Genomic DNA, 14,246 nt, shown 5'->3' with positions numbered 1-14,246 from the left:
CTGATACAAAATGCTGCTGCCAGGCTTTTAACACGTACTAAGAGAAGCAACCACATTACACCGATCCTTGCTGCCCTTCACTGGTTACCTCTGAGTTTTAGAACTGATTTTAAGATTTTATTTGTTTTTAAAGCCTTGAACGGTCAGGCTCCTGCCTATATTTGTGATCTGCTAACTCCCTATGAGCCTGATCGCTGCTCGAGATGTTCTGGCAGGGCCCTACTAATGGTTCCTAAATCTCGACGTCACTTAAGGTGACTGAGCTTTTGCGGTCCGGGCCCCTCAGCTGTGGAACTCCCTGCCTGGGGATCTCACGCAGACAAACACAGTATCCTCCTTCAAATGTTTTCTTAAGACTCACTTTTATCGTATGACTTTTTCTTTTTATTTGTTGTAATTATTTAAATTATTTTATCATGTTTATATCTTAAAGTTCTGGATCTTATTTGCTTTTATAGTATGTTTTTATTGTAAAGCACTTTGTAACTTTGTTTTGAAAGGTGCTATATATAACATAGTTATTGATAGAACCACTTAGATAGATGAGTATTTTTTCCAGTATGATGCATCTCTGACTTCAGTGCTGAACTGAAGTCTAAAGCTCTACTAGTGGCCCTTAGAGTCTGCAGTGTGCATTACACCCAATAATACAAAAGTGTATGAATGTACATCAAAAGAGTTCATCTGCCTGGGAGCAGGAATGTGCTCAGCAACATTTTTAGTAATGTTAGATTGTGAGACATCTTTTGTATAAAGTTGACAGTTTGTTCAAGAGAAAATATGTGGCAAGTCCAAAAAAAAGAAGGGGAAGGGTATATCCTCTGTGTAGTATGAATATGATCAGTAACTTACCAGGCAAATCTGTGCATTATATTATTTCTTGTGTATGAGTGGAAAATCAGACCTGACAATTGTGGCAGAGGTTAAAGAGCCATCATCACATTATGGTTCATCCTCTGGGACAATGAATAACCACAGCAATGTAATGTCAATCTGGTCTGTAGTTGTTGCGATATCCTCCTCTTGACCAAAGTGGACACACACAGACTTTGACATCACCATCCAAATGCTAAATAACACAAACAATCATTGATAATCATATCTTTATTTTATTCACACCAGGATTCACACAGGAGTTATTGCAGCAGTACATGTGGAAATTAAGCAACACAGAACCTGACGAGTCATGTTTCTATACAGATATGACTGATAAATACACACCAGAGAACAACAGCTACTGTTAAAGCATGCTTTATTGCTTGCTTTTAAGAAGAACTAAATATTATCAAGCTGTGTGAAACTTTACAGTGAAGTCTGAACCCATATGCTTGAGCACCCATTCTGAGTATGTACAGCTACTCATTTAGGTACGACTTCAACCAAATTAGAAGTTCAATAGAAACTGCTCCTATGCAGAGATTCCTTTGCATTTACTGTAGCATTAATGACAAATGGTCACATTTAGTACAGGTCCAACTTTAGCCTTTGCTAAGGCTGGAGGCATTCAGTATACTATAACCATGTATTCATACTGACTCAGTCAGTCAAGTTCGTTCATTTTCCACATAGCTGAGCAGCCACTGTGTCATCAAGTTTTTGTTGACAATACAATAATGAATTAGCTTGTTTTCAGCATTTCACAAAGCAGATCGTCTCTGAGGTTCCCAGCTACTGAGCTACTGCTCTGACTGGCTGTCAAACTGGAGGAGGGCTGATTAATGAATTTCCAGTCTAGTTTCTACATAGATACAAGAATGAAATTCGCAAAGCTTGACTATAGACTTTATTTATTGTTGTCATTTAATTTATTGATTTATGAAATGGCAAGTAACTATGACAGACATATCACTTTACCTATTTACAGCATTTTCTGTTGTGACAGCTGGCTTGTAACACTTTTTCTGCTTCAACCTCAAACAAGAAAGATTTGCCCAAATTTTGTCAAACAAACAAGGCTACATAGTGACCCTGCTAACATGCTGATCCAGATTTTTTGTGTTATTTACACTAACATGACCAAAAGTATATGGGATTGCAACATCCTTGAAGACTCACCTCAGTATTTTTAATTTTATTTTTTAATAATTTTAGTTGTATACTCTGCTAGGATTTGTACCAGGATTGTTTCTACAACAGGTTTTTCAGTTTGGAAATGATCACAAAGACAGAAAAGACTAGAGCCTAACTTTCAATACATATATTACATAGGCTATTCATAATCATGTAACTTTTCATAGTACAAGCTGGCGGTGTGTGAAAGTTTACATAGTGCTAGCATTCTGTTGGTAGAACAGTGGGTGGTTAAAGGTTAAAGAATAAGTCTAGCAAAAGTCCATATTTTTCTTCTTGTCAACAAATCCCATGCGCAGAGCCAAACCAACAATGAATGTATCTACCAACCAGTCACTTCATTGCTACGCTGATGATACGCAGCTCTACAGCTCTACTAAACCCACCACTGCTCCTACCTCCCTTGACGCCTGCCTCCAGGACATCAGAAGCTGGATGAGCAGGAACTTTTTAAAGCTCAATGGCAGCAAAACTGAGGCCCTGCTCATTGGCTCCAAAGCCGAAAACACCAAAACCCCACACATCATCATTGATGGCTTCCCTGTACCCTTCTCCAAGCAAGTTAAGAGCCTCGGCGTCACTCTGGACAGCACCCTTTCGTTTGTACCTCACATAAATAATATCACCTGGATTGCTTTCTTCCACCTTCGCAACATTTCCAGACTCCATCCATCCCTGTCTCAATCCAGCACTGACGTCTTGGTCCACGCATTCGTCACATCCCGGATTGACTACCGTAAAGCTGTTCTCTCTGGCCTTCCCATCAAACTGCTTAACAGGCTTCAAATCATTCAGAACTCGGCTGCCTGGATCATTACCTGTCCCAAATCATTCAACCAGATCACCCCCACTCTCATCCAACACTGGCTCCCTGTCCAATACCAGATTGACTATAAAAACCTTCTGCTCAATTTCAAAGCCCTCCACAACCTAGCCCCCACTTATCTTTCTGACCTTGTTCAGGAGTACACCCCCTCCTGCTCCCTGCACTCATCCTCAGCTGGTCTGACCATCCCCACCTCACGTCTCCACACCATGGGTGCTAGGGCTTTCATCTACACTACTCCCAGGCTTTGCAACTCCCTGCCCACTGGGTGACATGTTCCTTCATTACCACACTGTAGTTTATTTTGCTACCCCAAATACTCACTAGGACACCAAATGTGGATTAATCCGCCGCTGAAAAACAGTCCCCAACAAATGCAGTATTTCCTCCTGTTTTTTTTTTTAACAAATTTTACTCAGTGAAAAATTACTGAGCCTTTTTTTAAACATGAAATTATATATTTGTGAGGTGTTTTTAAAGATTGACGTCGTCAGTAGGAACCAAAGGGCTTGGGTCTCAGAAAATCAAAGTATTGAGAGATGCACTGACACATTATTGGCTTTGATCTGCACATGGGATTTGTTGATAAGAAAAATATAGAACAACATCAGCTTTATTCTTTAAGCTCTAAGGTTATTTAGTTTACTCAAATTTGAATGAACTAGGACTTCCCCGCTACTGACTTCAACTCAAAAGTATTAAAACCCAAGTGAAGATGCATTAATTGGCAATTGAGTCACTTGCAGTGACTAAGCAATAAATTGTTGAAGAGCTTGTTTCACTGTTAGTGACAGACTGGTTCCTTCTGTCAGTGTGGTCTTGCTGTTTTTAACATAAACTATTAACTGCTCATTCACTTCCTTTATCTAATGGTAACCAACTGCAGCTCCTTTTCAGGCCCTTTGTTACATTTATTCCTATTTTTCTAAGTAATAATAACTGTAATCAACATCCTGATTATACTTCCCAGCAAAACACAACATGGTGACATGGCGACTGTGATGCTGGCATAGCCTACAGGTATGAGGGACATCAGACTGGTGGTGAGCAGATGAAGAGTTGGAGAGATTTCAGTATTAAGTATGAAAAACATCTGTAAAGGCCTCAGTATGCTTGAAACAAAGTGCTTGTTGGATCATCTAAAGGCCGGGGTGAAAAGAATGCAGTCATAGAGATAGGCAAGACTTGATGAACTGTTCAAAGGGGGATAACAGCTCACACTTTCAGAAAGTCTCTCCTCAAAGACCTTCATGGTGTTGCATTCGATTGTTCACACAGAAAATGAGTAGTTGTATGACGAACTGTTTGACGAACTGACATGCTCTTCATTTGAAGCATACTAACCCTCTCCCCCTACAAATTTCCAAAAGAATTAGGAAGGCTGTGTCCGACAACATCTGTAACTCTCAGAAATTGACAATCTGACATCTATGCCCTTTCACACAGTGACTGGTCAGGTGTGTGGACCATGGATGTATCAAGAAGAACTTAATATTGTTTCCAGATGGCGGCACATTCATTCCTATGAAAGTTGCTCACTTTGAACATATGGCAAAGAGATTTTCAGGCTTCTGTGTTTTTGGGCCCATAGAGCATGCTAACTGGAGTTCTCCAGCTGAGCCAGTTGAGAGCATGCGCCTTTGAGACTTCCTCTGGCTGAGCTGGCTGAGTTCCTGTTGGCTCCTTGCACAAATGAGCGGGATAAAAGTGATATGGCTCTTTCACAATTTTTTGGGACCAAATTGATCAAATTCTGACACAAAGAGTAATTTTAGAGAGTTTGTGTCTCTCAGAAAAAAAATATTTGTCATTTTAGAGCCGCTACATTTGTCAGGACTGTGTTATGGGTGTCACTATGCAAAAAATCTCCTCGCAGCCCAGTGCTGCTCCTGGGATTGGTTTGTAGCTGAGACACTAAGCAGTAGTGGTGTAACGGTATGCATATTTGTATATGCGACTTCCTCGGTTCAGTACGCCCTGTGACCCAAACAATTACTGTTTTAAATAGTATATTTATGTCTACTACTCGCACACGCGAACCAGTTGTTTATCAGTTGCTGTAGTATGCTAGTTGGCTTAGACCGGTTAGCCAGGTTAGTCAAGCTCATGTAGTGACACTGCCTCCAAATGGCAAACACAAATGAGAGACGAGCTGAAGGATCCTCCCGGACATATAGATCCACTGTATGGGAGCATTACAGTTTCCCGGTTATGAAAATGGACAGTGATTAGTGTCAAACTGTATGCTGACATTGTTCTGAAGTCGGGTATGTCTGTGGAAACACATAATTTAAAATGGTATCACCCGAATGTGTTGATTAGACAAAAACTGACTGGAAGGCGAGTCCTTCTCCTCACAGCGTTCAGGCAGCCTCTCACTACAGATTTGGACTGTGATATGAGGTCTGCCCTATATTAACAAGCGCAAGCTGTCTTACGACAGAGCATTAGTGACATTTGTGTTATTTATTTTTTCTTATTGACAATATGCCAGTATTTGAGTGCATTAAATGTTACAGTAAGAATTATGGCCAATGAGCCACTGTTGAAGGTTTACATTTTTCAAAATAAATGACAAAAATGTTATTCTCAATTGTTTTGTTTTTGTTTTCCCTATTGTGCCGAAAACATACCGAACCGCGACCCTAAAACCAAGGTACATACCGACTGTATGCAGTTTAACCAGTGTTCCTCTGCGAGCGTATTTAGTGAAATGAGCTGAACACTGAGGTAAAGCAAAGACACAACAATGCCATCATGCACAATACCTGTGAAAGCAACAGTGGTTTACACAAATAGACCTTATAGATTTAACCAAAATAGCTTCTTTGACAAACAGTACCACATCCACCCTTCCACCACACAATCTTCCCATTACTGTACCAAGACATGTTTCTCAAATTATACTAAGAGTCAAACGTTTCAGTCTGTGTAGAGCTAAAGTTCATGAATATGTGCTGAGAGGCCCACGTCACACTACTCTTTGTGTATTATTTTATTTAACTGTGCTATATTCTACGTGTGCTGAGACTGCTACATAGCGGGAGGCAGACAGGCAGAATCCACTGCTAATGAATGAAAACCTCCTGAGTCACACTTCGGCAAGTTTCTTTCACTCCACTTCAAACAGGCTAGTTAAGTTACATAAATCCTCTTTGAGTTCATTTGAAAAACACTGCATGATATTGAGAAATCAGGCATTGTTATCTGTGACAATTTAGCTTTTGGAAAAAGTACTTTGTAATGTATTCTTTGTTCAGGAACACAGATTATGATCTTAGTCTGCATCTTGCAAGCAGTCTACTGAAATTAACAAACACTCCAGCTTCCCTGGGTCCAGGCTCAGGTTGGAAATCACTGATCCACGGGAAGCCATAGGGATACTGAAGTGGAGTTACAGGAATGATTCAACATTTTGGGAAATGCACTTTTTCACTTTCTGAGAGTAAGTTGAAAAGATGGATATCAATCTCATGTCAGTATGAGCTGGAGTCAGGGCGTAGTTAGCCTAGCTTAGCGTAATTCAGTTCAATTTTATTTATATAGCACCAATTCATAATTGAAGTTCTTATTGCACTTTTCCTATAGAGCAGGTCTAGACCGTACTCTTTATAATATTATTTACAGAGACCCAACAAATCCCACCATGAGCAAGCACTTGGCGACAGTGGCAAGGAAAAACTTCCTTTAACAAGCTGAAACCTCGAGCAGAACTAGACTCAATGGTGGACGGCCATCTGCCGCTGCCATGTTAGGTTGAGAGAGAGAGAGAGAGAGAGACAAAATAAATCCTGGCCACCAAAAGAAAACCGAATATGTGGTCACTGTTGGACAGGTGAGGCTGAGACAGAGATGCACTTCCTCCTACAATGTAAAACATTAAAAAAATAAGAAACATTTACAAACAGTTCAACTATGTAATCTCAGATTTCAATGAGCTAAATGTAGTTTTCACTTATTTGTATTTTTATATTTTAATTGCAAGTCTACAATTTTTTATTATTATTATTATTATTATCTTACTTATCTGTGTATATTCTAATAGCATAATTATTCTGTTTATGTGTATGTTTCCAATGCCAGTAAAGCCCCATTGAATTGAATTGAGAGGGAGAGAGCACTTACAGTAGCACAATGTAAAATCCACATAGAATTGTTAAATAATAATAATGTAATGGTAGTGGTAATATTAATAATAATGATAGTTATAATAATGACAGGAATAATATAATAATGATAGGAATAATAAAGATTAGAAGCAGGAGAAAAGCCTGGCTCTGTCCAACACCTCTAAAGCTCACTGACAGCGTCTCATTGTTTATCCTGTACACAAATAGAAATGTAAAAATTACAATTTGTGGTTTCGGAGGAATTGACGCTACGAATTAAAACTATTTCTGGAACTACCTAGAAAAACAGCTGCGTGCAATGACGGTGTGCACCTTCCTGGAGTCTCGTCGTCATAGTGAGGTTGCCAGGTATGGTACCGTCAGAGATCAAAACCAAAACCTGTGCTCACCGACACACAAGCACACTATTGTTCACCACAAATTGTCTGTTTTACATTTGTGTTTGCGTAAAGACTAAACTAACAAGACACAAGCGTGTAAATTAGTGAGCTTTAGACATGTTGGTAGGTGTATTTTTGAACTTCGGACACAGCCAACTAGCTGCTCTGCCTCCAGTTCTTACGCAGAGCTAGGCTACATACGCCCTGACTCAAGCTCCGTACCTAAAGGGTCATTTGCTACTACTTTCTGTAGCATAAAACACTCTCTACATTGAGTGCAACCCAGTTTAATGTTGGTTTTAGAGTGTTGGGCTGCCTTTCCAATTGCACACGCCGGTTTGTCACAAAAATGAACCAGTGTGCACAAATGAATGGGCAAGCAGTTCAGTTAGTCAGCAAGTTGCCTCGAAAGTAGATTTCTATGCAGTTAGCTACAATAGCTAATCCAGGGGTTTCTGGTTACTTTGGGTCAGACTTAGAAACAATCTTTGGATTGACCTCTGATTTATGTTGAACTGAAGTTTATTCAGAAAGCTTTAGGAGGCTCGCACTGCTTGTTGATTCCATGTATCCCAAATCTCTACAACAGAGGTGGAGAGCGCAAAGTTAGCGTGACCCATAGACAGAATTGACAATAAGACCCAGGTTGAAAAACACCGGAATTTTCCTTTAACACAGACATGAGATTGACATCCACCTTCTCATCTTAATCTCCAAAGGAAAGTAAATCAGCATATTTTGAACTATTCCTTCAGAGGACGAAATATAAAATAACTTTTAAATGGTAGTTGCTCGTTTGGCAGCAAGCGTCACGTTGCAGCGCCGTCTGAAATGTGTTGCTGCAGCAGACGTTAGTACTGCATCATAAATTTTGGACTTTGTTACACGAGAGCCTGAGAACACACCTAATGTTACCTTTTGCATTGTTGCACACGTTCCTCATGTTGTAAAAGACCTACATCTTTGAGATTCCTGTCTTTATGAAGTATGTTCTGATGTTAGGCAACATCTGCAATGTTGTCAGTTTAATAATGTATTCAGGTTAAAACAATGGAAAAGCTGAGTTTTACATCAAATTTAAAATGGTTGCATCTGCATTTATAAAGACTGCTCTGTAAGCAGTAGTTTCAGTTTTAAAATTAAAAAAAAAAAGAAAAACAAAAAAAAAATCAAACAAACAAACAAACAAAAAAAACAGTATTCTGTTATTACAACAGCCGGCGGCTGACTGGCAGGGATGACAGCATGTGACACCTGGAACCAAAAGCCCAGTTCTGTGTTCAGGTTAAGCACTTTTTATTATTTCAAATAATAGCTAAGCAGTGTAAAGTCTTGACTTCGTATTTAATTCAGGGGCATCATTAAGAGATTTTAGGATAGAGAGCTTAACACTCCATTTTAATGCGTGCCTATGTTGAGAATGAATGAAACTTTTCAGAGTCACGTGGACCTTGGACACTCTGTTGATTCCACTGGCCATTATTCCTCTCATCATCGTCCTGGGGTCAGTTTCTGATCTGTCGTAGCGAAGACAGGAGGAGGGGCAGCAGGTTGAGAGCAGGCCGATGCTCCTGCACCCGGAGCGCCACCAGAGCCCCCGCCAGGAGAGAAGTTACTCTGGGCAGGACAGGGGGCTCAGCCGGCATCATCTGCAACACAGAGGACAATCAAGAGTCAATACTTGCCGATACATTGCCATTTCAACGTAGTTGATAGGAATTTGGTTTGGTGAGCTCCATGTAACAAAACAAAAACAACAAGAACCCCTCCTCCAGTGACCACCTTAGGACAGAAGAGTAAACAAGTAATAAGTAATAATAATAAATAGTTAAAACAAGCATTCCCATGGGGATGCTGTCAGTACCACAACCAGCTATGATGTATACCAATGTATACATGCCCTTACAGACAGCACATTGACGGTTTAAGAGTTAAGGGCACAAACATTCACACATTCATTTCAACTACTGATGGCAATGAGAGACAGGGTTGAAGACTTGAACACTGCCTTAAGTTTTAAAGTGCAACAAGACTAAAGCCTGAGTATGCTTAAAAGTGCCTGTTGGGAGTGCAGTACTGTAATTCCACTACATTTGGCAGTAACTAGACATGCAACTATTTTTTTAAATAACTTTTTCAAATTAAATAACGCAATTACAATTACTGATTTTTAAATGGGCTCGTTACTTGTTACTTTTGTCTTACCTGAAAATAGCGGACAACTACAGAGGACAGCAGACAAATGCAGCCTGTTACCCGGTTTATGATCTAACGCCACCCGAACGCTTCATTCAGACTAAATCAGGCGTTGCAGCAGCAGATTAGCCGCAGGTTTGTGCAGCAGTGTGCGGGGGTTACAGCGGGTTGATTTGTGCTTTAGAACTTAACCGCTGTGAAAAAAATCAGAAAACAATGTTTTATTTCTCTGATTCACCAGCTTTCTCGCTACGACGGTCCCTCTCCTTATTCAGTCTATAGGTCGCTTGACCACCGCTGTCTCTCTCTCAAACAAATGAACACAAACAAAGGGAAGCTTCTTGGTATCGCTGTTTTTCAGCATAGACTGTAAGGCAGACAGACATGAAGCTGGGAACACTAATCCAAGCCAGGACACAACTGGGAGAGTATCATAGTGTAGTCAATGAACTCCGCCGGGACAGCGCCTGATTTCAGTGATACTTCAGGACTGTGAAGCAGTTTGACCAGTCTGATTGCAACATGACGTCAGGTTGCTTTTCTCCAAAATCAGATTCTGTTTCCACTGTGTGCATTAATAAGAGAATTAAAGCAGACATTTAAAAGTAATGCAAAAGTTAATTTCCCAAGTATCTAATTACTTTTACATGCAGTAATAATTCAATTACTTTTGAAAGAAGTAACTAGTAACTATCTAATTACTAAATTTCAGTAACTTGAACAATGCTGCCTGTTGGATTGCCTTAGTGTCAGGAACTCTTTTTCCAACAGTGGTATTGGGGAACGGCTGCGTCCAAAAATTTTCGGAACTTTCTGAAACAGGCAATATGCGTTGGAAGAAAGGTTGGGAACCCTGCCCCTTTGCATCTAATGGCATAAAACACAGTTAGCTGCTTACCTTTTCAACTTTATGACAGTGAATGAGTCCATCCTGTCCAATGTAAAAAGTAGAGAATGCATCATATGACCTATAACAGATGATATGGATTAAGTTAGTTATAAACCATTGTGACAAAAGACTACAATAGAAAGCAACATTCCGCATGGGTGCTGGTGAGAAATGTTTTTGACTGAACTTTTTTTTACTGGTGTCCAGGTTGTGCAGTGAAGCCAAAAGGCGTAAAGTCACCTATGGCGGTCCGGGGGCATGGCACCCCGGAATTGATTGATTTATTTTTAAAAATATGTAATAAATGGTGCAATTTAGTGCATTCTGGCCATGACTTTTATCCCAGGCAAAGGCACCAATTTATGCATGAAAAATATAAAATAAAACATCTTACCTTATGCTACTAGTGATGAAGGAGTCCTATTTCTCTCCTTACTGAACAAAAAACTTGTAACTATTAACTATTCAAATATATTTTAGAATATAAATAACACAAATATCTGTACTTATTATCAACTTTAAAGATAACCAGAATCTAAATCAGTCAGCAAAAAAAAAGGTGTAAATTCTTGTCACTTTCATATTAACTTATGCGACTGCACACTGTCTTTCAGATTAACACACTTTGTTTCTGTGGCAGAGTTCTTCTGCAGATATCGCATACCTTAAAGGTGGGGTGTGCGATTCTAATCCAATACACTTCATTTTGTCAAATTCAGTGAATATCTCCTCACGGTCCGCCAGCTGTCCATTCAGTGTGCGCGCTGAAAAAAAAATCTGGTGTGTGTACACAGCCCTGGCTCTGTAAATGGGAAACACACAAAGAGGCTCGGACCGAGCCACACAGCACTGTTCCAGCCATGATCTGTGTGTCAGGTAACGCTAAATGACTTGCCCACGGACATTCAGCTGACTTTCTAGTTTCCCAAGATGTGCTGCTGTTGTGATGTTAGCTATAGCAGCAGGAGAGTTGTGAGCGTCGCTGTCTGGAGCTGCTGTGCCGGCTCTGGGAAACCGTCTCGTCCTCTCTGGCTGTCAGCTTTGCAGCAGCAACTGTAGTGACAGTTTGCTAACACACAGCCTAGCTAAGCTAACCAGCAACCTAGCTAACATTAGTTATATTAATTGCTGTGTCATTGTTCGCTCTGTATCATGATATTTGTCATGGTACTGGATTTCTCCAGAATCGCATACCCCACCTTTCAAGCAAAAAATAAATAAATAAATAAACAACCTTCAGTCTATTGCTTTTTCATAATTGGACAGAGAACTAGGGATGCCACTTCAGCTGGTTCACTGTCTCCACCGTGGCCTCTCTGCTCTGCTGTCCGCTGCCTTCTTTCGGTGTGTGTGTTTGTGTGTATGTGGAGGAGCTCAGCAGAGGAGAGGCTGCAGCATGTTAATAAATTACACCAAAACGTTAAAAAGTACCAATAAAAGAACCGGTAACGTCGGAGCTTACCAATAATATGGTCTTTAATAATTTAGCCCAGCACCCATCCCTACAGAGAAATAAGTCACTAAGCACAGCCAATCACGTGCATTAGTGGTAAAAATAATTGGACTATGATTGAACAAATAATTCACTTTTGATGGAAATCTTGCACCCTTGTTTCCGTATACTGCACTTTGAAAACAGTGATTTAAAATTAAAACCCCTTATCAGACTAAACCTAGTAACAGCTGTGTAACAGCACCAGCTCCAGTATGGATGTACTGTGTGTTACCTGTACAGGTGAGATTTGTCTTTGCGATAGAAGCGCAGCAGCAGAGAGTAGAAGGGTAGGCCCCTGATCCTCCAGCGAGCCTTAATGGTCCCATCCTCCATGTGCTTGGTGAGCTTCAGCACCTCCAGCTGAGCCTTAGCGTAGTAACACAGACACAGGAGGCGCCACAGGGAGAGGGTGAGCTGGTACACCACACGGCCTCTAGCAAACATACGCAACAGTCAGGTCACACAGGAAGTGACACAATCAGAGAGTTGTCTGTAATAATGTACCACCATTAGTCCAAACTGAATGAGCAGATTCACCTGGTCTTGGTATTGATGAGGCCGTTAATGAATTCCATATCATTTGAGTACATGGTGTAATCATGGCTCTTCATAAAGAAACTTGGAAGCTGCAAAACAAACAGAAAATTAATTTCCTGATATTGAGGTATAGCTTTATAATGAGTTACCAGTTTAGCACTGTATGTACATGAGTCTAAAGCAATCTGACACAAGAGCTTGACAATAAATTCAATCTTTATGAAGCTTATAATGATCCGTTTTGTTGACAAAGAGATGTTAATTCAGCTCTTATGGCAATGTCTTTTGCATACCATTGCCTTATATATCACTATGCAGTTATTCTGTCTCTCAAACAGCATTGTCCCAGCTCATGCTAAATGTGTTTTAATGTGAAAACAGTAGTAGAGTTATGACGTGAGGCCATCTCAGAAAGTGTGTGGCAGCAAGGTTAGCCAACGTTACCAAAAGTTCTGAAACATTGGAAGGATGGAATATATTTGGCACAGTAAAGGAGAACAGATCAGAAAAAAAAACAATAACGTTGTTACATCTTATTTACACTGAATTTGTAGGAAAGTTTTAGTTTTAAAATGAGAGTTTTAAGAGTTTATAAAAACAATATACTAGGAGCTATGTAGCTTAGCAGTTTGGCTATGGTTTGTGAGCAAAAAGAAAAAGGCGGAACCACATACAGGTGAGGTGGTGGAGAGGTGCAGAAGCTTTTTACACTTTGGGAAAACCTCTAACATATGAAGATAAGTGAGGCCTTTCCCTGCCTTGCACCTGCTATTTTGGCTCATGTATTTGTGCTCAGCACAAAAGGGCTGGGTGAACCGGAATATAGATCAGAGGGTGTGATGATTAATCAATACACTTCAGCCAGGCACATCAGTGGTCTCACACAGCAGCATGACAACAACAGTTCAACAAATGCAGTTTGCAATGTATTTCAAGAAAAAAACTGAAACAAGTTGGAAAGGCGCAAATGATAGAATATTGAATACAGAATACCGACCAAGTTATAACCCACCAAACTGGTGTGTGTAGAAGTGTGTGAGGCTCCTCTGTAGCAGCACGGTGCTATTTGCTTGTGATTTACTAACACGACCGAAGGCCATGTGTAATGGCACTTTGCGCTGCCCCATTTGAATGAATGTCACCTGTTTGCACCTCTCCCCCTTACAGCCATGACATGAGCTCTGATTCTGCTTGTAAGAGCTGTAACTGTTCACAACTCAGTAATCCTACAGGAAGAACTGTGTTTCTTACATTTATTAGTGACTACCTTCAGGTGATATGGTGAAAAGTTAGCTTAAGTTCAAGTGTAGTGCCACATTAGGTTTTACAGGGTGCTTTTTCAAAATGATTATGAAATATGTAGTACAAAGTGGATGTCAGTACCTACTCCTACAATGCCTACAATTTTTACATTAAATTGATTCATAAAATCCTACAACTGAGTATTAAAGCCACTGTTAGGTGAATAAACCCTGAGATTTCTAGAATAAAAAATGCAACTTTATTACAATGTTGTCCTCATAAAGATACAACTTTATTTTTATTTTTTTTCCTAACAGTGGCCCAAATGTTCTGTCATACAATGCAATGCCCCTACAGGTGCACACACACACACACACACACACACAGGAAAACACCACGTAACTACTTCAGATCAGCAGTGACAGGCAGTAAGTTGCCCTGTGCAACTTTAATTTACTTATCCAAACACAGTGTGCATTCT

At 40.1% G+C, this 14,246-nt stretch overlaps 1 protein-coding gene and 1 pseudogene across 4 annotated transcripts in view; one reads left to right on the top strand and one right to left on the bottom strand.

Moving 5' to 3' along the window:
* Positions 1–14,246, top strand: part of LOC122864763 — a 109,143-nt pseudogene that overhangs the window by 64,461 nt on the left and 30,436 nt on the right.
* lg17h6orf136 (linkage group 17 C6orf136 homolog) overlaps positions 1,090–14,246 on the bottom strand; it is a 32,234-nt gene continuing 19,077 nt past the window's right edge. For all 4 annotated transcript variants that reach the window (XM_044171422.1, XM_044171424.1, XM_044171426.1 and 1 more), the window contains 4 exons: positions 12,524–12,612; positions 12,219–12,419; positions 10,501–10,570; positions 1,090–9,055 (listed from right to left, as the gene is read on the bottom strand). In XM_044171422.1, coding sequence (XP_044027357.1) covers positions 8,912–9,055; positions 10,501–10,570; positions 12,219–12,419; positions 12,524–12,612 — 504 coding nt within the window. In that variant the 3' untranslated portion in view covers positions 1,090–8,911. The remainder of the gene's footprint in view (positions 9,056–10,500; positions 10,571–12,218; positions 12,420–12,523; positions 12,613–14,246) is intronic.

Source organism: Siniperca chuatsi, linkage group LG17 (assembly GCF_020085105.1).
Source record: "Siniperca chuatsi isolate FFG_IHB_CAS linkage group LG17, ASM2008510v1, whole genome shotgun sequence".
In the NCBI taxonomy this organism is placed as follows: Eukaryota; Metazoa; Chordata; class Actinopteri; order Centrarchiformes; family Sinipercidae; genus Siniperca; species Siniperca chuatsi.
This window is presented reverse-complemented; position numbering and strand designations above follow the sequence as displayed.